This window comes from Rhipicephalus sanguineus, chromosome 2, assembly GCF_013339695.2.
Source record: "Rhipicephalus sanguineus isolate Rsan-2018 chromosome 2, BIME_Rsan_1.4, whole genome shotgun sequence".
Classification (NCBI taxonomy): domain Eukaryota; kingdom Metazoa; phylum Arthropoda; class Arachnida; order Ixodida; family Ixodidae; genus Rhipicephalus; species Rhipicephalus sanguineus.
This window is the reverse complement of record NC_051177.1, coordinates 217,210,620-217,236,887: the sequence shown is the minus strand read 5'-3', so window position 1 is coordinate 217,236,887 and position 26,268 is coordinate 217,210,620. Positions and strand designations below refer to the sequence as shown.

General features: G+C 46.7%; 1 protein-coding gene across 1 annotated transcript in view; it reads right to left on the bottom strand.

Annotated features, from left to right (window-relative positions):
• Window positions 1-7,575: 7,575 nt before the first annotated feature.
• The window catches only part of LOC119384086 (luciferin 4-monooxygenase), a 45,485-nt gene continuing 26,792 nt past the window's right edge, over window positions 7,576-26,268 (bottom strand). Inside the window, exon 6 of the mRNA XM_049413051.1 lies at window positions 7,576-7,748. Coding sequence (XP_049269008.1) covers window positions 7,621-7,748 — 128 coding nt within the window. The 3' untranslated portion in view covers window positions 7,576-7,620. The remainder of the gene's footprint in view (window positions 7,749-26,268) is intronic.

Sequence of the window (26,268 nt, the reverse complement as noted above, 5' to 3'; positions counted from 1 at the left end):
GCCATATGCTAGAATTAGCGCACATAACTCGAACAATCCCGTACACTCACTCGATTCTGTTATCGCGTCATCGGAGATGTTGGCAAACCATGAAAACAGCAAACATAAACGAAGGAAAAACGTGCACGGCGGCGGCTGAAAGAACGCGCCCCGTCGAAAATCTCTAGCTTTTTCGCCTTACCGGCGAGGCCCTTCCAGCTTAGGTGACTAACGCGTACACGCTGGAAGCATCCTACTATATCTGCACCTCAAACTACCGTCTTTGAGCCAAGAAAAACCATAACATATAGTGCATCTAAGCGTTCTGTTGACGGGCTTTTTTTTCCACGTTCCCACGCGCGGAGGCACGCTGCACACTCAAGGTTGATGAAAATGTTGTTATGAAGTAAACTAAAGCGTATCTCAAAACGACATCTTGCACCTTCAGCAGTGCAGACACATTGTGCGTTCAGCAAAAAAAAATGACCCCTGATAATTGTTGGATCGCTCATTTAATGGGAGCTTGTACAGCAACGGGCATAACGGTGTCAACCCGTTAACTGACTGCTTTAGTTGGGCATCCGCAACAGCCCCGCGGACGCAGGCTGCTGTTGGAAATGGCTGGCAGATAACTTCCTCAGAGCTGCTGCAGACGCCCAGCTAAAGCTGTATAATTAGTACCTACGAAAGCAGTACGCTCACCGTTAACAGGTGCACGTTGTCCGTGTCCGCAGCTCCATGAATATTCCGCCCTGCAAGTGTGACTTCGAGCACGGAGCCTGGCGTCAACGCCACCGAAGATGCGCTTTTTTGTTCGAACACAGAACTGCCCGACAGGCAACTGACGCAACTCACGCATCCTCCGCGACGCATTCCAAAAGACTGAGCAGACTGAGAGAGGAGGCCGAGGCGCGGCGCCAGGCCGGCTGGCTCCTTCTGCGAGCGTGGCGAGCCACCGCGCCAGAACGGCGCCGAACGGCAAACGAGCGATACATATGGCGTATGCGACGGCGCCTTCATCACGGAAGCCAATCGAAACGCGCTTCAGGAGAGTCCCGTGACTCCAGCCGAAATGCTAACTCTCTTTCTCTTCATCTACCTTCCAAAAGGGGTCAAATGGATACCAAAAGAGAGTCACGCGGCCGTGACCCTCTTTTGACTCTTTTTTTTTTCCTCAGAGTGTACCGACATTGGGCATGCTATAGACCTCGCGTCTTGGAGCGCGAAGAGGAACGCTACACGCGTCGTGTCTTCCCTCTAGCCTGGTCGTTATTTCTCACAGGGCGAGCGGGAAACGCGGTCGACAGGCGCGCGAGAGGGGGGCAGCGTAGGAAAGGAGAGATGGGGAGGGGATGCGCATGTGCTGGCGCTTATCGCGGCGTTGCGCAAGAGAGAATTTCGGCATGTCGAGCCCGCTTTTCAGAGCGGAAGTGGAGAGGGGGAGCGAGGAAGGGGAGGGGGATAGGAGAGGAGGTGTGTGGAGAGGCTTTGCGAATGCGCAGTAAGGGTGGTCACGCCGCACGCCACCACCACCGGTTTGAACTCCGATATAAGACGCTTCGCATCTAAAATGTAGCACGGCCTCTTTAGGCTACCACGGCAAGTCTACGTGTTCAAGCCGTGGGTAGGCTTGGTTGAACCCACAAGTGTGTGGCCTCACTCAGCGGAGTGCTATTGCAGCCACTGTAGAAACATAGATTGAGCCACGCCTCCAGGATATTCTGCACCTGGGCAACCTTGCGTCGATGTGCTGCCGCGTGGCTGCGCTGGCTTTGCGTATATTGTCGGCACCGTTCGCTTGCTCACCTCACGAAAACGTGCAAGCTTCTGCGGCTGTATTGGATTTTACTCTAGAAAAAGCTCTGGGCTGGCCGTGGTGACCTCTGCGTTGAATGGCACCTATATATGTGCTGGAGATTTCACGAATGAAGGTTTATATCTGATATTTGTTCTTTGCACACGCAAATATGCGAAAACATTCTGCTTTATTTACGTTGCCCGTTTCAGCGTGCAAGGATACCCACGACTGTACATGCCACTAATTTCCGTCTACGTAAAGCCCTCGTCGGCTCCTGGCTAGGTGTCATTCTGCGGTTAATGTTGCTGTGTAATACTTCTAACCATTGACAACCATCCGCCTGTCTTCCATTTTCTTAGCAGTGACAACACCACTGACTCAACATCAGTGTCTAATGGTCGCCTTCACAGCTCACTACAATGCAGTTTTATATGACCTAATAAATACTGTTTGCTATAGGTTTCACAACAGTTTTGATGGCCCATTATTTTTCAAGGTGCCAAATATCAAATATCTACGTGCCAATTGCCATTTAACGATGAGAGATCCACCCTTAGACAAAGCGCAATTGAGGCACGTCAGGAATATTTCCAGCAGTCACGGACGAGAACACAAGCTTTGGTGTGTGTGCATTAACGAATTCATCAGCGAAGATATGATTGACATTTTATAAGGGAGTGTGAATATCAAATTTTTCTCATTTTAATCGAATACGAATAATGAAACCCAAGTTTGCATTAAGTCATTGTACAGCGAATATTACGTAGGAAACTTTAACATTGTACAGCATTAGTGCTTGCCTGTACGTCATCTGCAGTTATTTAATGCTGTAGTGAAGAAGAAATAGCTGTTCGGTAGGCTAGGGCCGCAACGACACCCTTGTGGATGTCACAGTTCCCCCATATAACGAAAACTATAGCTCACTAGATGCGCTTTAGCACTGATGTGTTTTAGCTTGTCATAGTCGAATCCTCTAAGCTTGCTATCTCCATTGACCTTTTTCCGATGACGCGTGACGCCCCAGCAACGGCGGGCCAAAGAGCCCGGATGAGAGTGCTCCAGCTTCACGATCGTCTGCTATCGCGAAGTATTTATGTGGTTGTCGGAAGGGACGCCAGCATCGTGAAGCGTTTTCTTGCTGTTTTGGTTCAGTAATTAGTGTACAACGTTTCCGATTTTCTCGAACGCGTGTTCGGTGATCTTGCTTAGAGACTCGAAAACATTAGGTAAGCTCTTTCTTACTTTGTTTGTCAGTGAAAACGTGCTGTTGGGATCAGTCTTGCGGAATGGGCGCCTCTATTCCATTCCGGGGAATTAAAACTCGCCGCAATTCCATTCCTTTCAATTCCTCGGAATGAAAAAACTTAGCCCATACCCACTCCTGGAATGGCCGGGCAGTTCAATTCCATTCCTGTAATTCCTCAGCGTAGGAAAGACACCTTGATAGTTTTATCGAGTTAAGAATGAATGCCTCATAAAGCCGATCTCATCAGATGCATTAAGAACGGCAAAAGTACGCAAAACACGTTACCAAAGTCGAGGGATAGTAGCTTGGTGACATATCCCGTGCAGTACAACCGCCCTACTAATTCCCATAGGGGAAGTTGTCCCGCTACCTATACTATTTGCATGGTCAGCATGTTTGAACGAATGGTGATGTTTTATTATTGTTTAAGCTTAAATAGGTTAATGCTAAAATGAAGACATAGCGTATTTTTATGCTGACAAAAGTCTCTTGTTCAAGAAGTCTAAGCAGTGTTACCACGCGTCTGGAGCGGTCGTGAATATGGAGACAACTAAAATTTGGTTGGTGGAGTACAAAACCCTGTGGTTCTGCTGGTATTAGTTGGAACAGTGCACGTTCGGTCACCTTGTGCCTTTGCATCGAATACGGAACTCTGCGCCGCACAATTCGTCAGCACTCACGTTTGTAGAGCACGCCTCGCAAGCATGGATGGGGTCAGGAGAACTTTCCATGTTCGCCTGTGCACAGGTATCAATGTCTTCCTTGTCGCAAAAACTCTTTACGTGTGCCAGGTACTAAACTGCTCGTGGGATAAAGTTTAGGCTGTGCATAGAGTATTCGCCACTTTCGTGTTGGGGCATCAATGGAAACCAATGCGCAGGTTTCCAGGTACACATCTTATGCCTGGTTTTCTCTTTTACAAATTGGCAGATTGTTCACACTTTTACACCACGCCTTGGCTCTGCCTAACTAAAGGTGAACGTAGAGAATGCGTTGTGGCCTTCGACTTCGATAAACATGTACTCAGGCCTGCATGACTAATATGTGCATGATATACAGTAGTAGCAATTAAGGATGTAGGAAAATACGTTTCTCCCCAATGCTCCTTTTGCTTTATTGTTCAATTCCAGGCTCTGACTTACTAACGTTTGAAGTTTGAAAAATAGCGCGTAGACGAACACGTGCTCTATTTTTGGAAAAAGACGTAATTCCATTCCCATTTCATTCCTTGCAACATGCACTTAATTCCATTCCCATTCTATTCCTCCAAGCTTTGTCCCCTTCCATTCCGGGGTCGCGAAAATGTGGAATGATTCCGGAGTCATTCCGATTCCGGAGTGGTAACTCCGCAACACTGGTCGGGACGGACATTTCTTTGTTTAAAGTAAATTTTGCGCTCACGGCAGCTCCGTTCGTCTTCGAATATCGCAGAACGTACCCGTGTTATAGTCCTGAGTTTTGCATACAGTATTTGACGTTGTCACTTGCTCGGGGTCTTGTCACGGGTAACAGCCATGAGGCGAGAAAGCGACGACGACGACAAAGCCCGCAAAGCGTTCGAAGTAGCCATTATTTTCATGTTACCACCTGTTATTCATGTTCGTCATACAGTCACGTCACGCAATACCGATTCGGTGCATATCAAGCCAGCGAACCGGCCGCGAGGGCCTCATTAGCATGGCATGTAAATCATGCCTTACATGACATGCGTGCCAATATTTTCATGTTACCACCTGTTATTTATGTTCGTCATACAGTCACGTCACGGAATACCAATCTGTAGCAGTCAGTTTTCATGGCACGCTGATCGTTATATGTGAGCCCAAGGCGTCAATTTTACGCCAAACATAACTAAGAGCTGCCCGGGAATGCATGCACCTTCTGCGGCAACCACGCGAAATAAGCTGCACTGGTGCAGGGGAGACGCAAACATTCCCTGAAACAACATTCGCGAATTCTCAATGAAACGCTTACCTCACAAAGGCGGGTATCAGTCGTGGGAACAAATTTTTCCCGCCGTATTTTGTGCAGCCACACAGCCCGTCGCTTGGCAAACTGTTTTCGCGCTGGGAATAGCAAAGAGGGCTGTGCCCGTTTCCTGCCGGTTGCTGCACCCAAAAGCGCAGCACCCAGGCATTCTGCGATGCCTCGACAGGCTTGCGATAAAGTGTCAAAACAATACGGGATGTCGTAATCTTCCTGCATGCTTTTCTGAAGCTATAAAAATCGCCCTCCAAAGCGCTTTGCGTCGGCGGCCGGGAGACACTAGCGAGGCCAGCGAGCTGGACTATTTATGTGGTGAAGCCGCCGAAACGGCGCGGCGGCGAAGAGAAAGGGAACGCGGTACTTTTCCCGTTACAGTGACTTTAGGTGTCCGGCTGCTGACACGAAGGTCACGGGTTCGACCCCGGCCTGCGCGGTCGCATTTCGATGGAGGCGAAATACTTCAAGCCCGTGTACTGTGCGATGTGAGTACACATTAAAGAAGACCACGTGGTCAAAATTTCCGGAGCCCTCCACAGTGGCGTGCTTCATATAGTGGTTTTGGCACGTTATTAGAAAAAATAAGTGAGCGCTCAGCAACAGTAAGCGATTGCGTCAACTAAAGTAATGGTGCTCTAGTTTATACAGTCTACTGATTCTACTTCATCACTTGAGTTGGTAATACTGACGTGTTGTCATTTCTTTATTTTCTTTTGTAATTTTGGAGAATTTACTGAATGCTTGCCTTGGTGATTTACCTCCAAATTGCTGTTTGATAAACCAGTGTGGTTAAAGTATTGTTCATGATTCCACGTCCTTATTTTCTTCTTGTTCTAAAGCATCGTGTGACTTGTCAGGGAAAATCCTAAATTGGTTTTTATCCTGACAGTATCTATGCTGGCCTGTCTTTAGCCGGTTTACTTTCCTTTTTTTCTCTTCAGGTTGAGGCCAATCCTCGGCATCACTATCACTATTTTACTTTGGATATAGCGAATGTGCCAGCCAGCGACATTTAGTCACCGAAAGGAGATTCTACATGCGGATATACGACAGTAAGGGGCGTACACAACGACAGCTGAAGACTGCACAGCCTCGGACGATAGCGCGGCCTTGTACACCATAGAGGCTGTCGATCAAGAAGCAAGCATGGTTAACCGCAATTACAGAGTCGTCAACTGGGATAACGGTCCTCTAACAATGCTGGTGGACACCGGATCACCTGTAAGCATAATTTCAGCAGCGGTGTTTCGAAAGTACGAAATGAAGCTCCCGCCGTAGCGAAAAACGCAGCTAAAACAGCCCTGCGATGGCCAGGTGCCATGGGAAGGATATGCTAGGCGCGGTCGTAGTGGTCGACAGCTCAGGACTTTCGTTATGTGACAGAGACACGATAAAGGCTTTTAACAAAATGGCTGTGCCCATGCTACAAACGTCGCTGCGAGCTTCCAAACGATCAAGTTCAACGGAACCAACACGGAACTAGATGCCCTACTTAGCAAATATGCTCACGTCATTGCTCGAGGTCTTGGACTGTGCAAGGGACAGCTGACACTTCAGCTAAAAGAAAACGCACTTCCGCGGTTTTTCATGGCCAGACTGTACCTTACGCTTTGAGGTACAAGATGTCGGGAGCACTGGATCGGCTAGAAGCTTGTGAAAACCGCCGAGTGGGCAACACCAGTTGTACCCGTACTGCAGAAGGATGGGTCGCTCAGAATTTGCGGAGATTTTCGGATAACTGCCAACGCGGCCACTGCGACGGAGCAGTACCCGATGCCGCGAGTGGATGACATTTTTGCGAAAATGAACGGCTGGTATGTTTACACGAGGTTGGACCTGCGCCAGGCCTACAACCAGCTACCGTTGTATGAGGAGGCTCAGAAGATAGCAGTCTTGAACACTCAAAACGCTCTCTTCTGTGTCAAACAGCTGCCTTTTGGAGTAAGTTCCGCACCAGCCAATATTCAGAGACGGATGGACAGGTTCCTGGGTGATATTCCAGGAGTGCAAGTGTATCTGGATGATATTATCGTCGAGGAAAAGCGAAGTGACATATCACGGCTGCGGAGAGTCCTTCAGTCACTGCGAGAATATGGACTGGCGTTGCACACGGAACATGCGAATTTCGGCATGGCGAGGTTACCTTTCTCGGCCATCGTATCGACGCTAACGGACTACGGCCAAAAGACGAGAACATCAATGCCGTTTGTGAAGCGCCGGAGCCCACGTCGGTAAGTGAGCTGAAAGCATTGTTAGGTCTTGTGAACTGTTACGGCAAATTCTTGCCGAACGTGGTGACCGTGCTGGCTCCGCTATACGCCGTTCTCGCCAAAGGTGCCCGATAGCAGTGGAAGCAAGAACACAAAGAATATTTTCGGCCGGGACATCCACTTCCTGGCCGCTTTGAAGTCAACGTTGACGTGGTGTTGCATAGACATCGCACGGAATGCTTCGCAGGTTGGTATAGACCATAATGCACACAATAGCAGCGCAAGAATTTGCGTGGAGACGCTGTAGCACTGGAAAATGGAGGCATCATAAATGGAAATCAAGACTCATCACCCAGAGCGTCCTTAGATTTTATTGTGTGCCTTCATGCTGGTTACCCTTAGTCTCAGTACGCAATTCTTTTAGCACACTCTTCGATCAGGATATTCCGATTCACTTTTCCAGTTTCAGTCTTCGGCAGCGCCTCCATGAAGAACACGCCTCCGTAAAGGCGTTTGTGCACAGCCAGGTTATCTACAAGAAACAGAGAAAATGTCGTGTTATCATATCAAAAGAATTTGAGCATGTACTGGAGCTATAGAAAAAGCGTTTTATGATGTTCCAATTCTTTCCACTATATATACGTGAGTGTCGAGCGATCGCAGTGTTATCGTGTGCGCTCACAAACTGAAGCAGTAAAGTAAAACGTGCGCTGATGGCTTGTTACTGCTACACGCTGGACAACAACAACAGCGGTTAATGCACAAAGTAGAGCCACATCGTCCTGCAGTATTTAGAAAGCATCTCTATTACACTTGTGCAAAGTGATCACAGAGCGATGTAAATTTTCATCAACAAATCAACATTTATTATGTAAAAACTGCTGCATTATTGTAGTGCGCTATGTTGGACTTGTTACATATATGCGTAAGAAAGCTACAAAAGACTGTCTACAAAGCGAATAGCCGCACAAGACATGCGCTAACTAATAGGTGAACGTTTTATTGCTGCGAAGCAACGCAAGGGTGCTATGCAGGATGGCCCGAGCTTCTCGGGCACACGAGTTTGCTCCGAGCTCGCATTACGGCGGTCATGACAGGAAGACAGTGCGGAGCACGCGATAGCAGCGTTTATAAAAACGGCTACAAGAACGAGCATGGCGTCACAAGCGCATATGCGGCATTCGCGGCGGTTTTCAAAGGAACACCGCGTGCTTTAACTAACATAATACTGAATAGTGCTGTCTTGATTGTTAAAGTGTAATTACCACGACATAAATAACTCAGGTTTAATTCGCAAGGTCCTGAGTACAGAGGTAATTAGCAAAATCCTAATCAGCACTATATTGATTGACACGATGTCGGCGAGTGAGGTATTGATGATCTTGGTTTTAATTGCACACTCCTAATTAGCGTTGTGTTAATTAGCATGATCTTAATTAGCTTGTTCTTAGCATTACGCGGTTCATTAGCATTGCCTTACTAAGACGTGGCTTAATTAGCTCGGCCTTAGGATGATTTGGCTTAATCAGCTTCGCCATAGCATGTCCTGACTTAGCTAGGTATACCGCCCAGCCAATTAGCTAATCAGCCGGGCGCACGTGCTCTGGGAGCGAGCAGGCGATGAAGAAGATAACGACGAGGGCGCGCGCCGGCCGAGCAACGCGCTAGAATGTACAGGCCGACCATGGTGATCATGCACGTGGTCTCGGCGATTAGCTCTAGCCGCGGTGTTCTAAGGCGCTCGATCGGAACAAATCTCGAAGGCCACGGTGCCGATTATTCTAAAGGATACTTAGTGCAGACATTAAAGTCTTGAAAATAGATTCAAACGGCCCGCGAACATATAAAAAAATATAGTTAGTAGAACTTTCTGTCACTTTTCTTGCATGGATGCACTTCTGCACTCAGTGGAACGACAAAAAAATGAAAGGTGCCTCTAGTTTGAAGACACCACCCAACCTTCTCGACCGCCCCTGACATGACGCCGCGTTCCATCGTAACCAATGGAACGGAGTGCGCGCTGAGGGATGCATTTCACTTTTGCGTACTGTTAGCTCGTTCAAAAGGGGGTGTCGCCAGAGCTCGGAAAGATCCCGAGTTTCGCCAAACTCAGGCCGTCCTGCATAGCACCCCAAGTCAGACACAAACTGTAGAAAGCACACAACTGACACATGAAATATTCAACTGCTGGCTGCACTTGAAATATTTTTCCCGTCCCCTATTCCGTTCTAAATTACATCGCATGGTAAAAATAAAATACTCGCTTATAAGTAAGCGCATGTCACGCGAATTTCTTCGCATTGTGCAACGTTGTGCGTCTTCCATTCAATCGTCGTAAAATATATGCTTTCATGTAGTTGTTTTTCGCAGCAACATTTATGCTGCCTTGGCGACAGCTGAACTACTAATTTTACTCATTCTTATTTCTTCGCTACGTTACTGCTGCAATTGTTGCCAATACGTTACTGCCGCAGTCAGTAAATACTGCCGGACTTACACCACCAAGCGTACAGCAGTGGGTACATTGGGCAGCAATGACGCTGTAGAGTAAAGCTAAAACTTAGAGGACACTTAAGCTTCGCCTTCAAGTGTACAACGCGATAGCCTAATCAGGCCCCGAGCGCATCGCCTTCACAATCGCTAGCCTCATTTTGGTTCTCGGTGCATACCTGAACCGTGTCGCAAGGAAACCGACGCCTGTGCGCGTAACATTGGCCGTTTCAAACTATCCTAGAATGCCTACAGTAAGAACAGTTCTTAAGTGCACACTCAACATAATTCTTCCTTTTGCCAATCAGTGAAGGGTCCACTGCGCTTCCGTAAGGCAACACGCGAACCTACGCAGCTGATGACAGTTTTGATGCTTTTGAAGCCGATGATGGTTAAATATGTCTGAGCGCTATGTAATGGTTGGGCCTTTAAAACACCCACTCGTTGCACAATTGAGATGTTTTGACGCGTGGCACGGTTCTACGCTTCTGCCAGGCAATATTACATGCGTTAAGGAGACTTTTCCCACAACATTACATTCATATAGTGTTTTTTGCGAAACAGTTTCAAGCAATGACGTGGTTTTGCAGGTAATAAAGAAAAAAATTGACGTGGTTTTGCGGTGGAACACCTGCTTGCCACGCAGAATGCCTGGGTTCGATTCTCATTGTAATCGAACGTTTTTATTACTGATTTTATTCGCGTCTTTCTCGATTTTCGTCCAAGGACGGCGCTGATTTTTCGCTCACAACCAACAACGGCGAACCTAGAATTTCTGCTTAACGAATTTTTAACGCGATCGAGATCGAAACCACGGCCTATAGGTTTCTGGCTTCTATAACACACGACCACATAGTATTCTTCATAGGCGTGTGCTGTCGCTCACCATCCCATACATTTCTCACTGAACTGGGGTGCTTTGCAGGATGGTCCGAGTTTGGCAAAACTGGGAGTCTCTCTGAGCTCTGGCGACGCCCCCTTTTAAACGAAGTAATATTGTGAAAGGTGAAGTCCAGCTCTCAGCACGTGCTGCATTCCATTGGCTATGATGCAGCGCAGCGGCACGCCAAGGGTGGTCCACAAGATTGCTGTGGCGTCCTCAAACTAGTGGCATCTTTATTCATTTTTTTTTTGTCATTCCACCTAGTGCAGATATGCATCCATGCAGCGGAAGTGTCAAAATGCTAGGGGCGAAGCACCTTACGGCCGAGGCTTGTCCGCATGGCGTTCGTGCGCATGGTACAGCACCATGTCAAATCCAAACATCAGGTTTAACAATAGACTAATGTCAATTATAATTGTGACGAAACAATGTAAAACACCTACAAGCGCAAAGCTTTTATATTAGTCTGCGACTTCAACGTACATATTATGGACCTTACGACCAGCTTTCTCGTGGACTCGCACTGTCCGCTGTCACGGTATATAGAAAACCGTTGCTATTGGCCTCGAGGAGTTACGTAGTCGCCCTCTATCGGACGCGCCTCGATTGCGTGCTAGGCAGGATACCGCCGGCGCGCTCCCCATAGGTTTTGCTGTCGGCGCTCTACAAAAACACGTCGCGGAAGCCCTCCAGGGCGTTTCTGTAAGTACTTTCGAAATGAACTGTGTTCTTTAATGTCAAAATAATCATTTTCGACGAACTGAAAGCACAAGATAGTCTACAGTCGCTGTCTCTTTGCAGAAAACCGAGCACCCGCTTCACGCTGTCACCGCGTTGCAGACCCCTGAACCGGCTTCTTGCGTGAAAGGTAGTCACTCGCTGAGTGCAAACTATGTGAAATATCTCGTTAGAGTAGACTGCCTGTATAACCAAACGGAGCATAACAGAAAGAAGCCCCAAGCCAGCGGTCGCACGGGTTCGCGACGACTGACGGTGCCTCTGCATGTATGAGCGCCTGCATGTATGTTCGTACTGATGGTTTCGCTTTTGCTACGAGCGCGTTTTCGCACCGCGCTGTTAACTTTAGGCCGCAAAATATGAGCGTCCGCGCAACAACTACTGTTGCGCGGACGCTATTAGGGCAGTTCAAAAACAATTTCCTTACAACTGCGGTTTCGGTGCGCATGGCAACTTTGTGATCTGCCGTCCCGACGATTCAGCGTTTTTTTTTTCTTTTTTGCTCTAAATTCGGGTACGTTTCAATGTCATTTGACAAGTTGTCTCGCACTGCGTATTGATCGGTCTTCTCAGCGGGCAAATGCCGCTGCTTATGTTTCTTTATTCCGCGCATTCTTTTCGTTTGGTGCTCACACAAAACGTGAGCAAATGCGACGCCTTTTTTTAATGCTCCCTAATTATCGTTCCGTTTTCATTCCAGTCACCTTGCCGCTCTCTGTCATCAACAAATTCATAGACCAAAGCTTCACCACTTCGAGATTGCTGGTGGAAGAAGAACCAGTCTACGAGACTGAGCATGTAGTAGCATGCGACGCCTAGGAAACGAAAGAAAATACAGTAACGTTTGCGGACTTGTTCTGCACACGTCGGCTGTGAACTAGGACCCACATGAACTTGAAATAGCGGTGAATAAAATAGAAGTTATTGCAGCAACCAACAGTCGCAAAACAGGATAGTAATTATTTGGCATGTACCCCAGCAATTTTGGCAGCAGTGTCGTGTCTAACGCCAACAGGGTGGCATCTTTCCCACGTAAATAAATGAGGCTCCAAGAAAATACATGGGGTTGGCCGGTGGGCCGATCACGGAGGCAATGCAAAATGTATGTAGCTTATGAAGCAATGCATGCCTCATCAAATAGGAAGGTTGCCCGTCGGCGTCCCGCGTCGGCGGCGTCAACACGAGTGATGCAAAAAATAATCGTCACGTGATGGTGTCACCATATGACGTCATCATGACGTCACAGATCGCCAAAATATGTAGCGTCATTATGACGTCACATGATGACGTATTCACACGTCATGGTCGCTTTGCATTGCCTCCGTGATCGGTCACGGAGGCCGTGCAAAACCACGTTAGGCGCACAACGCTTTTGGAGGGGGGCGCGGGAGAATCAGTACATCGACTGACAAGAAGAAGATGGCTTTCGCCTTCTAGTCATCTTTAACGAATGCATAAGGGACGCTGTGCGTTTTTTAATTTAACGTCTCTAAACAATGACTTCCGCATCTTCAGCCGATTTTGTGGACGCTGGGCACGGGGCCGACGATCAAGAGGTCGCATTGGAGGGTTCTGAGATGGCATCGCATGTGGTAAAATGTAGCGCTTTTACCATCCTGTGGCAGATAAGCATCATTTGCCGGCGGGAAGCGCGCGCGAGCCATCGTCTCAGTGCGCGCTGTCTGCTACTCACCGAACATCGCAGGCCCGAAGCAGTAACAAAAGTCTTCGTCGCGGAAGTGCTTGTTGCACACAAGACTCGTAGCGGATGGCTACTTGCCGGTTCTTAGCTTTACAACCCATGCTTCACGCTGTTTCTTGTCCCGCGGTTACCAGTGCAGGCTGTCACTGGGCTCCTTTGCGTAAGCGCGGCACTGCGGCACCGAGCGGTAGAGCCCCATGTTCGTCGCCTTCGGAGGCAGCCACTCTATTACAATGGTTTCAATTGAGTAGAAAATGAGAGAAAACTTCCGAATTTGAACAGACAGCAGCGCATGTGGGACTTGAAACTCGTTTTCAAAGCACGCGGCAGTGCGCCACAAGCAGCCGACGCGGCCGCTGAGACCAAGTGATCCTGCCAAGCACGTCACGCCGACGGTGGCGCTTGCGTTTCCAGTGGTGCGCCTCGAGGCCAATAGTCGAAACATATATGCGTGCATGTGAACAAAAAACATTTACAATACACGAACATCAATCATAATTATGGTAGAACAATATAAAACAGCTACAAGTACAAACCCTTTGTACTAGTCGGCGACTTCAACGTAGACTTTATGGACTTTAGGACCTAGCTTTGTCGTCGCCTCTTAATGTCACTTTACGTCACTCAATTTATATTATATGGGTCAGCGTTCAGGTAACGTATGGTTACTCACCCATACGACACCCAGACCTGCGCCCACTCGTCATAGTTCACTTCGTAGAGATGCCCGGTTTTTTTTACTACAGTCGATCCAGACCTGTGCGCCGGTCCTAAAATCGCCGGCGGCGGCGCGCCGGTATTTCCATCTCCGGCGGCGGCGCGTGCAGGGCGTGGGGTTCATCGGATTGGCGGCGGCATGGCACGGGGGAGGAGCGGGCGTATGCTCAAGTGTTGGTGGGGAGAGAAATTTGGCTCTTGAAATTTGAAACAAAAATCTGTTTCACCGAAAAGGCGAAGGAGTGATTGCGATAGCAACATGTCGTAATGTCATACGAACTAAAGCTAGCAGCTAAATATTTTTGGTCGCGTAACTCTACAAAACGCTGGTGTATGGGAATACGGCCGCTCCCGGGAGAGACGCGGTTTTCGTGTAACTTGTCGTATCAGCGGTCACAGCATGAAACGGTGAGGTCACAGTGCGTAGAAGGGTATACGAGCCGTTTGCTGATGTCTGCCGAGATGGCGTGCGTGCAAGCGCTCGCGACCGCGCCCTTATAATGAAAGTTGACAGTTGCTCAAGACACGCAGGCCTCGCCCCCCCTACCCGGGCGTCCCTTCGTGCACCTTCACCCAGCAAAAGACGGCCGTGGGCGTTTCCTTTCTGGATGAGGAGCAATCGACGGCAGGCCTCGCACGCGGGTTGATGTTATCGCATGCGCCCTCCGTGCAACGGAGATGGCCAGCTTGTTTCATATCTGCCCTAGCCGTGTTCCGCGCCAGCGCTCGCGAGCTTTTACTCGCGGGTACAACATGCGATGCACGGAGCGATGTTATAGATTCAGACTTTATACGGAACATGATGGCGACAGTGAAGATCCGTCCATTGTCAATATATTTGTTATCGCAATAAAAAATATACTAAAACTGTGGAGGCGGGCTCGCCTTTTTTCTGGGGAGCTGCGTCGTCACTACTGTAAAGAGTTCGTCCGTTGGAAGAACAAAATAATCCGACGCCTTTTCCATTGGTTTCGTTCTCCCCTTCACTACCCTTCAGGATTTCGCGATGGTCGGCTACACCCTGTTGTCTCCGCTTGAGCAGTCGGAAACGCCCAAAATGGAGCGAAATCAGTTGGTCGCGCTCGATAGTCATGCGAGACAAGGAAGAAGGGGTGGGTGACTGCATGACAAAGCAGGATGGCAGACAATTGACAACTAATATTTCTCGTATATGGTCCAATTGAGAGTATGTGCCCTAATCATGTCACGTGAATCACCGGTCTGGCATCACGAAGTGCGCCACAAATACAAGGAACGCCAGGAGAGAATAACACCGTCGATTTTGTATTTTCAGAGGCTGTTCTGGGGCCCTCTAAAAATAAAATTGCCAGGCCTGCGCTGAAACCGAAGCACAGTCACAGCGAAAGCTGGAAGAGTGGCGTTTCTAGAGCCCGTTGTAAGCTAGCTCTCTTGGGGCTACAATACAAGTACACTAGAAAGGTACCCACTACGCCATAAATCACAATTTTTGTGAAGTTGGGAAGCACCTACTAAGCCATTATTCGTCATTCTGCGGAGAAGCGAGGCACCATCTACACGTCTGTAAGGCATTATGTGCACTTTGTTGACGCGACCACTGATGACGATGAAGAATTATAGCCCAGCCCTTTGTAATGGGTTGGAAGCTTTAAACAGCCCACCAGTTATGTAATTTGCATTGGGCGACGCCCGGTCGCTATTTCCCTCTCCCGTCATGCTGTATAGCTTACGTTGACGTGGGAGAGAGACCGTGGGAGGGGGGGGGGGGGTGCGTAGAACTTTACTGAGACCCCAAGGAAATTGATCATGCGCTTATGGGCTTCCTTGGCAACCAATACAAGTGCACTTGCGAGGAACCCAGTACGCTCTAAATCATTGTAATTTTACTGAGACCCCGAGGAAATGGATCATGCGCTTATGGGCTTCCTTGGCAACCAATACAAGTGCACTTGCCAGGGACCCACTACGCTATAAATCATTGTCATTTTTGAGAAGTAGGGCAGCAGGCACTGTGCCATTTTTCGTCATTCTACGGAGAGCCGTGGTACCTGCTAAACGCATGTAAGGCATTAACGCAATTAGCTGATGCTGTGCCCGATGACGATGAAGAATTATGGCAGAGCCCTTTGTAATGGGTTGGAAGCATTCAACAACCTACTCGTTGCGCAATTCGCATTGTGTGACGTCTGGTTATAGAATTGGCGTTGTGCGACGCTTGGTGCTTATTTTACTCTTCTACCACGCTATATTACATATGCTAATGTGGTTCCTTCGCGACATGAAGCCTGTATAGGACCTTTTTGCAAAGCAGTTTCAAGCACCGTCATGGCTCAGAGGTTGAATACTGGGCTCCCACGCAGAGGGCCCATGTTCGAATTTCGTTTCATCCTGGAATTTTTTTCTTATTTCGTTTTTTTTTTTCTTATTTCGAGCGATACTGGTTACGGACACAGGCGGCGGCGGCGGCGGCGGCGGACAACTACGGCGCCAAAAACGGCCGGTGAAATGATCTCATAACAGCTTTCGCTGTAAGACAGGGCGTGCAAACACGGACACAAGAGAATAGTCAAGACACCACAGACGCCACTAACAACTGAAAAATCGTACACCGGCGGAAAAGAAGGTAGACAGAAATACTTATCTGCACATTCCCACGCAAGAGACGATAACTGTCAATCAGGTCCGCGTGGTAGTCTACGTGAGAGATAACTTTAAACTCTCTTAACATCTCTCTTGTGTCCGCGTTTGCACGTCGTGTCTTTTTAACATATTACCTACCAACTTTACTTTAAAGTGGAGTTGGGCGAAAATAAATGAAATATAAATTAAAAAAAAACTATGTCCTGCCTGCACCACCTAAGTATCGCAGGCCAAAATCGATAAATTAGATAAAAGAACAAAATGTACTAAAATTTCTATTAAAAGAAAAAATAAAAAATAAAAAAGTAACAGTTATATCCCACCACCTAGCGAAGCCACCTCCAAGGGCATAATTCTCTAGATTACATACTACGGTTTCTCTTCATCTTGACTTACAACTGTTTTGATACAATGGATCTCCGATGAGCTCGTCTTGACTAACAAGTCTTCCATTCTTTTCTTTTTCTCTTGTCTCTCTTGTGTAGGCTTTCCATTCCTCTCTTTGTTGGGTCACACTGTTGGAGAGATGGGTCCGTGTTGAGCTTGTCCCCCAGTATGTCCTTTTGAGGCCTACTGTAAAACTCGTCAAACTGATAAGTGACTGAACAGGATTTTATTGAATACAGGTTAGTTGTTATGGTTCTTTTTTTCTTTTTTATGACTTTTATTTACTACCCCGGCTCCTCCCTAACTCCACCGGCTCTTACAAAGGTATTGAGAGATTATATTATTGTCATAACGATATAAAGATGTACTGTATCGGCTTCAAATCACTTCAATACAATTACATGTAGTATAATTACACAAGTTCAAGAATGTAATATATTATTATCAGATCGCAATAGAGATGCACTGTATCGGCTTCAAATCACATCTATACAAGCACATGTACTATAATCACACAGTCAATCATGTAATAATTGCCAAATTAGCCAGGCCGCGTTGATGGCAAGGATTGATAACAATATGTCCAGTACATATTTGGTCCGTTTGTTTTTCTTATCTTCTTTTTCATTTTCATGTTTTTTCCTCCCTTCTTTCTTCGTTTTCCTTCTATTTTTTCTTCTTCTCTTTTTCTTCCCTTTTTTTTCTTTTTTTTCTTTTCATTCTCTCTCTTTTTTTCTTTTGCATTGTTTTTTGTTCTCTGTCTTTTCGTGTCTTTTTATTATTGTTATTATTTTAAAACATTTTGCTCCTCTCTTTTTTTTCTCTCCCTCTTTTTTTTCCCCCAAGATTACAAGGAAGATATGGATTGAAACTATATTTGCTGACATCGTCTTTTCTCTAGGTCAAGAACCCTTTTTCACGTTTCGTTTAAATGAATATACGTTAGTCAAAAAATTTTTTTTTTCTAATTATTAACAGCTTCTCCAGAGGAGGAACATGCCACAAAGTGTGGGTGTATAACCAGTGGGATTTTTGTTAGGGGCCGATTTCGAGAGAGTAGTTTTAACCGTTTAGCAAGGTTCCTCTCTCATCGAAGCGGTGTGCCCCTACTGGTAAGGATTTCTTCTGGATGTCTTTCATGGATGCATCCTTATGTGGAATTCAGCTGGTAATACCTACCAACTAGCTCAGCTATCTGTGATCCTATGTTTTACAGCGAAAGCTGTTATGAGATCATTTCACCGGCCGTTTTTGGCGCCGTAGTTGTCCGCCGCCGCCGCCGGTGTCCGTAACCAGTATCGCTCAAAATAAGAAAAAAAAACGAAATAGGAAAAAAAATGCCAGGATGGAACGAGGTTCGAACCTGGGCCCTCTGCGCGGGAGCCCAGTATTCAACCTCTGAGCCATGCCGGTGCTTGAAACTGCATTGCAAAAAGGTCCTATACAGGCTTCATGTCGGGAAGGAACCACATTAGCATATGCAATATAGCGTGGTAGAAGAGTAAAATAAGCACCAAGCGTCGCACAACGCGAATTCTGTAACTAGGCGTCACACAATGCGAATTGCGCAACGAGTAGGTTGTTGAATGCTTCCAACCCATTACAAAGAACTCCGTCATAATTGTTCATCGTCATCAGGCACAGCATCAACAAAGTGCGCATAATGCCTTACATGCGTTTAGCAGGTACCAACGCTCTCCGTAGAATGACGAAAAATGGCACAGTGCCTGCTGCCCTACTTCTCAAAAATTACAATGATTTATAGCGTAGTGGATTCCTCGCAAGTGCACTTGTATTGGTTGTCAAGGAAGCCCATAAGCGCATGATCCATTTCCTCGGGGTCTCAGTAGTTCCTCGCCCCCCCCCCGTCTCTCTCCCACGTCAACGTATGTTATACTGCATGACGGGAGAGGGAAATAGCGACCGGGCGTCAGCCAATGCAAATTACGTAACTGGTGGGCCGTTTAAAGATTCCAACCCATTACAAACGGCTGCGCCATAATTCTTCATTGTCATCAGTCGTCGCGTCAACAAAGTGCACATAATGCCTTACAGGCTGGTGCCTCGCTTCTCCGCAGAATGACGAATAATAGCTTAGTAGGTGCTTCCCAACTTCACAAAAATTGTAATTTATGGCGTAGTGGGTACCTTTCTAGTGTACTTGTATTGTAGCCCCAAGAGAGCTTAACGGGCTCTAGAAACGCCGCTCTTCCAGCTTTCGCTGTGACTGTGCTGCGGTTTCAGCGCAGGCCTGGCGTTTTTTCATTGCCTTCATTTATATATTTATTTGTTGATTCTCTCGAGTAAAAATGAAAGAAAAAAAGTGTAGTAACGCCTTGTTATATATTACTTATCTATTTTGTTTATCTATGTACAGTGTACTAGGTCCAAGGCTCCACGAGTTGCTTCGTCGCCTTTCAGAATCCACGGATGTTGCTATTTCGCGCAAAGAAAACACAAGGGGCGGGTTAAGGGGAGTTAAAGGTTAAGGGGAGTTAGGGGTTAAGGGAATTAAGATGGTATCCGATTGTTGTGAGCCTGCTCTTTTGCACATGTCTATATCTATGTATTGCATTATACAAAACGTTATTTGTTCGTTGTTTGCCTCGCTTTCTGCGCATGCGTTTGCATATATATATACTACTGCAGTGAATTTGGAATAAACAGTCAAAAGTTTGCGCTCCCCTTAACCCTCCCTTTGTGTTTTCTTAGCGCGAAATAGCCACATCCGTGGCTTTTGAAAGAGCATGAACCGACTAGCCCAACAACGTGTGCTTCTGCTTCGTCGCCCTTTTAAGGCTGGACGACGCCACAGTATTGCGACCAGGCAGTACTCGTGAGGCTTCTGGAGAAGAGAAAGATACAACTTCCGGGGAGCTATTCTGGATCTTTGCATCTAAAGGAGATTCCCGCACTTCATTTCGGCACAGCGCATTCAGTTTTTCTAAAAAGCCGTGAGCCGTGATGTCACTTCGCTCTTCACCACGTCGACGCACCGAACCCGCCGCTACATTCCCATCGTGAGAAGTATGAGAACGAAATGTACAGAAACAGGAACTTGTCAAGTCAGAACTTGCACATGAATGTGCCCCAAATGTTTGAGAACGATAGAGGGAATGCGTACCGACCTTCACGGGTACGTTAGACGGGCGCCAGCATTAAACTTAATTCGATGGCTAACGCGATTAGAGTTTATGCACGGCCTCCGAGATGGCCGCTCAAAAGCGGATCTCTGGGACTGCGTTCGTTGCTTTGAAGTGCATTCAGTCCCTCTCATTTGTGTCGAGAGTTGTGAAAGCTTCGTGACGAAGAAGAACCGGAAACAGGGGACGCGCTGCTCGCCGAACTGCAGCCTATCAGCGGCAGCCGAAATGGACAGTCCACTAGGGGGACACATCGAGAAAAAAAAACCCGTAAAGCGGTGTATTTTATGTCCGGATTCCCCTTTCATGTGAAAAAAACAAAAACGGTGGCGCACCGCAATTATTGATAGTATCTATCTATCTATCTATCTATCTATCTATCTATCTATCTATCTATCTATCTATCTATCTATCTATCTATCTATCTATCTATCTATCTATCTATCTATCTAGCCCGCCTACAGCCGGGGGCCTCGTGATCGCCTCCTTAACTTATTGTGGACCAAAATTACCGTGCGACAGTAAGAGGGCTTGACGAATATGACGGTTTGGTCATGACAGGAATAACGTGAAAATCCCGTCGCGTATGTTGTCAAACCCTTTCCTCCAGACACGTGTGACACATACCCGTATACGACGTGCCGTGGTTTCAGTGTCAGTTTGTTAATAATTAAGGTTGCCATCTTTGGCACAAACAAACATGGAGACGAGGGTGCCAAAGTCAATGACCGCAAACGGGACCCTCGGTTCAATATACAAAAGGGAAGGTGTACACCAAGTACAGGAAAAAATCTAAAGCACGAATGCAAAGATAAAGGAGCATCAAAAGCATGAGAGAGCAACATGAAACATCTATAACATAACAAAAGTTAAATAACTAACTTTAATCATATATACAACAAAAAAGATCAAAATACAAGTAATCAAAGCAATCATACAGAACCTATCTAGAAAGAATAAAAACTTTTAATTCACGCTTAAATGCGTTTAAAGAAGTTAGCTGTTTATGTGATAGTGAAAGGTTATTCCAAATTTTAAGGGAACTTAATGACGACGTAATTTCACAATAATTCGTGTTAAGCGAGAAAGCACAAAATTGAGATCTTGTGCAAACCTGGTGCAGTTAGCATTAGTTCGTAACCTACCATCAATATATACAAAACGAAGGTGATTTTGAAGTAATTTAAAGAATACTTAAATGACATAAAAACCAAGAATGGGTAGAATAGATTTGGGCTGTAAAAGTGTGAAAGCATTCGATTTAGAGGAGCTGTTAGTGATTACACAAATAGTCATGTTCTGTATAGTTTGAATAGATGAGAGGTGAAAATTATATGTATTTCCCGACTGAGTGGTCTCATAAGTAATATGACTATGAATGAACGCAAAGTGTAATGATAAGGAAGGCTGCAGTGGCAAATATGCTCGTGCTTTGATTAGTGCTCTAATGCCAAAAGCTGCTTTTTTATGAACGCAATGTGATTAGTAAATTTCAAGTTATAATCTAATTTTATTGCAAGAAATGACACACTGTTTCTCGCAGGTATTAAATGATTGTTAGGGTTTACTTGTGATACACATAATAATCTCTGATTAGATTTGAATAACATAAACTGAGCTTTTATACGGTTTAAAATAAATGGTTTATCTGACACCACTCGAAAACTCTTCCTACTTCATTGTTTAGTTTTAAAAAGTCACAGTTTCGCCGCAAGGCCGAAGCACTGAATGCGATATAGCAAGAAAAGCGGCCCCCCGGCAGCATCTACCGCGCGAGCAGACAGCGGAAGGGCAAGGTTCTCCCTGCGCAAATATTAGAAGAAGCGAGGTAGCTGGCCGACGACTTTTAAATGTGCCCGTTGCGCTCTTCGCGCCATGTCGCTGGTAATGAATAAACGCCTATAAGCGCCTGCCATCTTTGAGTCCGGCCAGCGGTAAAGGGTGTGTATATAACGCTCGCCATTAGCTACCTGGAGGATCTGCGTTTCGTGGCATAGTGGTTAGCGCCACGCGCTGCGGAGCGCGAGGTCCGTGGTTCGATTCCGCGCTTCGGAAGCATTTTTCTGAATTATTTTTTTCTGGGACTTATATATATGGTGAATCACGGCGGCGGCGACGGAGACAAAAACCAGCCGAGATTGCCCATATAATTGCTATCGCAATAAAAGTAAAAATGTTATGGGCGTATTAAACAAGCATATAGTAGTGTCATCCGCATTAAAACAGTGTTAGAGAGCTTAAGAAAGTCCGGTAAATCGTTAATGTATATGCAAAACAACTAGAGTCCCAATATTGAGCGCTATGGTACGCCCTAGTTAAAAAGATTTGATTAAGACATTACTCCGCCAGCACAGACTGATTGTAACAGTGTGCAAACAAAATTGGGCTAGTTGGTTTAACTTCATTGTTAAACAGCGCAAAAAGACGAAGACAAGAGAAGGAGGACCGCAAAGGACAGGCGCTGGACTAACAACTGTTGGGTCTTTAGCGCAAAGGCACACAAGTTAAATATTCCTTTCCGCACCATTGTTACTAAAAGCCATTCCTGGCAACAAGTTGTTTCCAGTTACCTCCAAAGGCACCTTTCCTCACTATGGATAGAAGATCCCTTCCTTATCCCTAGTTCTCACCATGTTACTGATTGCCTGCGCTACCATAACCCTGCCTCCGGTTCCGTGGCAAGTTTTGACGTAGAGTACCTCTTTTACTCTATGCCTCAAGTCAAGCTCATGGCGGCTTAAAACATTGCATAATCAAGCATAACGATGAACTTGCCTTCAGGAACAAGTGCGGTGTATCGGTGGAGGCCTTCTTGGAACTGCTTAGTTTCTATCTAAAAGCTACTTTTGTTACATGGAAAGGTGGTGTGTATGTTCGAAAATCGGGCATTAGTTCAAAAGCTGCACCTGTCCTCAGCAACATTTTTCTATCTGCTGTTGACCGTGCTATAGATAAGGAGGTGCAGAGATTAGTAACTAAGTTATTTCGTTACGTCGATGATTTTCTAATCATCTTCCCGAGTAACACTGCCACTTCCCGACTTCGTGACGTGGTGAATATATTGATCAATATATATATATATATGCCGTTGGTTTACGTTTCACGCCTGAATTGCCTACAAATAGTGTCATTCGGTTTTTAGGTCTGTGTTTGTTAGCTGAGCCGGAGCACTGGGCATTCCATGATAGTTAAAATCGGCATTGCCTACAACTCACTAAACTAGGCCCTGACAAAGTCGTACCATCATAAAGCCGAAGTCAGATTTAAGGAACAATTGCCTAGGCTAAAGAATGCTGGCTTTCCTGTCTCAACTTTATCGTTTATTTCGCTGAGGTTGCTAAAATCATTAAAACTGTCCGCCTCTCAAACGGGTCAGCGTGTGGCGTTCCCGAAAACGCGGACCGGACCCCAGGCCTCTCAGGATGTTTACGTCCATTTATTTCCTCAACCCAAGCTTCGGCAGAAAGAAGCACCCCCCCCCCCTTCGGGGGTAACGAATGCGCATTTCAGAGCAGAGTTCCTGGAAGAATTCTGTTGACGGTCCTCGCGGGCCCACCACGCAAACACCAGGATTGGGTGACAGCTTCTTTCGTGCACGGTCACAGCAACATCGAGGCGCCGAGCGCACCCCTCAATTTTAGGAGCGGAGCTCCTTATAGCATCACCTTGTTAGTCGTCGCTCCATCCGGCGTTCCCCCGCCGTCGCGTCTCCCGCATCATTCAATAGATGGCGCTGTCCCATAGAGATGCATGCAAACTGCAGTTGGGGGAAGATATACTAGATGGCGCTGTCCCATAGAGATAGAAAAACATAAAATAAAAAAACTAAAAATCAGATTAAAAAAGTAAAGAAAAAAAATAAAAAATAAATAAAGAAATTAAAAAGAATAAAACTTAAAAAAATATAATTTTTTTAAATACAGAAAACATACAAAAATAGAAAAAAGGGAAAAAAGAAAAATAATCAAAGCGGCGTATCGCTTTGATTACTGCTGGGCGAAACCACTGAACATTTCACGGTGTAACCATGATTGCTTCAGGAGCTTCGCCCAAGCTCTTCATCATTCACCCGTGGATATGCTGTAATTCTTTATAGCATGGCGGGAGGGGCAGGGGAACGCCTTTCGGCAGTTCCATTCATGCGACCCTGCTGTAACCCCTGAGACGAATTGGACCTAACATCCTTTCGCCTCCGCGGCTCCCGGGCTCATTATCGCGTTCTCCGTGGATGACTGCCTGCGGCGTTTCAGGAAGAAGAAGCGGCGACTGCGGAGAATTGCGCGGGAGACACCGGGTTGGAGACGTCGAAACCCGACATGGACATCGGGTCGTCAGGCACCGGAAACTGGAGCGACGGGAACGGCCAGAGGCTTTTCAGCGCCGCGCTCGAAACACTGCGCATCGGCCGTAAGAGACGGCACGCTTTGCCCGAGCGTTGAGATTCCTGGTCGCCCATAATTCACGCGTCATCGGACAACTCGCCCATGTCACTCTCTCAAGTCAGAGCTTCCATATTTTCGCTCGCTCTACTTTGCTGGAGAGAGGGTTTTCCACTGGTGTAGGCTGCGGGGGCAGTCGTCGAGGCTGACAGGCACTGACCGACAAGGAATATGTAGCATCAACAGTGGCAATTGGTTAAATGCCAGGGAAGGGCGGTCGTCAGGCCGATACAAGCTGACCGACAAAGAAGAATATTGTGTAAACAGTGGCAATTGTTTAGAGGCCACGGAAGGGCGGAGTCGCAACACTAGAAAAGTGGCCGCGGGACCACGATCGGGATGGATTGAGAGAGATAAGATCGAGATGGGGACGCCTGATGAGGAGGATAGAGGAGATCGGAAGGATGGAATGAGGATTGAAGGAGATCGAGATGGGAGACCATGAGATGAGGACCGAGGCAGAGGATGGAATGAGATAGAGAGTAGAGGCGATGAGATGATGACTGAGATGGGGACGCCTGAGGGAAAGGACGAAGGGTATGATGGAGACGATGATGACGGAAGAGATCGAGAGAGTCTAGAGTAGCTAGAAGAATTGGACAGTGACCCCAGGAACGAACCCCGAGCTCCGACTCGAACAGCCAGCTCCGAGGCCTCCGACAGCATGGACCTTTCGTGAGGCGAACTTCTCCTTTATTTAAACGAGTTTTGCGGGAAGGGAGGCGGCGCGTCGAGACATTGTGCAGTTTGACTAATTATTATATTCACCCTCTTGTGCTGATAGCGTTGCGTTATTGTCATTGATATCCTCCTCCTGTATTCTGCATTTTACGTCGCGAGTGTTGTATTTCTTTGTTATGGTTTTGTATAGCGTGTGTCGTGTGAGGAGAGCCTGTGCGTGTGTGATTTATAATTACTATTAAATAGTTTGTTTGTAAACAAGGAAAGCTCGTTGCCCCTCTTCCCTCCCGACCCCAGCACGAATCCTTTCGAGAAGAAGTTGTTGAGATGTGTAGCCAAGAGGGGGTGAGCGAGAGTAGATAGTGGCGACTTTAGCGTTGGTCGAGTAGAGTGATTTAGTGGCCTCCCCTCTTTGGCGATCGGTATCAGGGGGACGTGTCAAGCGCGACAACGCCACCAAAAAGCCAAAGGATGTTGCCGTGATCCTATATGTCCATGGGCTCTCGTATAGGCTCAAAAAGATCGTTAAGGGTTATGCCGTAAATGTTTTTTCTGCTTGTGGTAAGATTGAAAAGGCATAGGCAGCGATAGATAGGAAGAAGAATGACCAGTCACGGAGGAATTTGTGCTCCGTCAGTCATCGCACCCGTTTTGTATCATGTGCATGTCGTGTAGTATATAACATCCCGCTAATTTGTGGACAAAAATATATTGGACAGAGTGGTGCCTGCCTTAACGAGAGACTATGGCAGCACAATAACACATTAAATGGCACACCTACTTCACATTTGTCTTCTCATCGTCGTTATTGTGGTTGTAAACCGTTGTTTCATCGCACGCATGTCATCTTCAGGCACGTTGACCAACGGTCACGTTGGTCAACGTGCCTCAATCATAGAAGCTTAGAATCATAGAAGCTGAATCATAGAAGCTGTTCACATTAAGTACAACCATGGTGTTGGAATTTCCGCCCCATCTATCGGCTTTCATGATTGGTAATTTAGCTTGCTTGAAAGAAGGGACAGTTATCTGTAATGCGATGGTACGCGCGCAGTCGTACTACATATATTTATTCCTTTCTGCACAATCAACCAAACAGTTGTTAGTCCAGCGCCTGTCCTGTGTGCTCCTCCTTCTTTTGTCTTCGTCTTTTTGCGCTGCTTAACAATGAAGACTGATTGTTCATGATTATGTAAGTAATTGTTGATGAGAGTAAGGGCAGTGCCACTTGTTCCTAAGCAATAAAGTTTAGT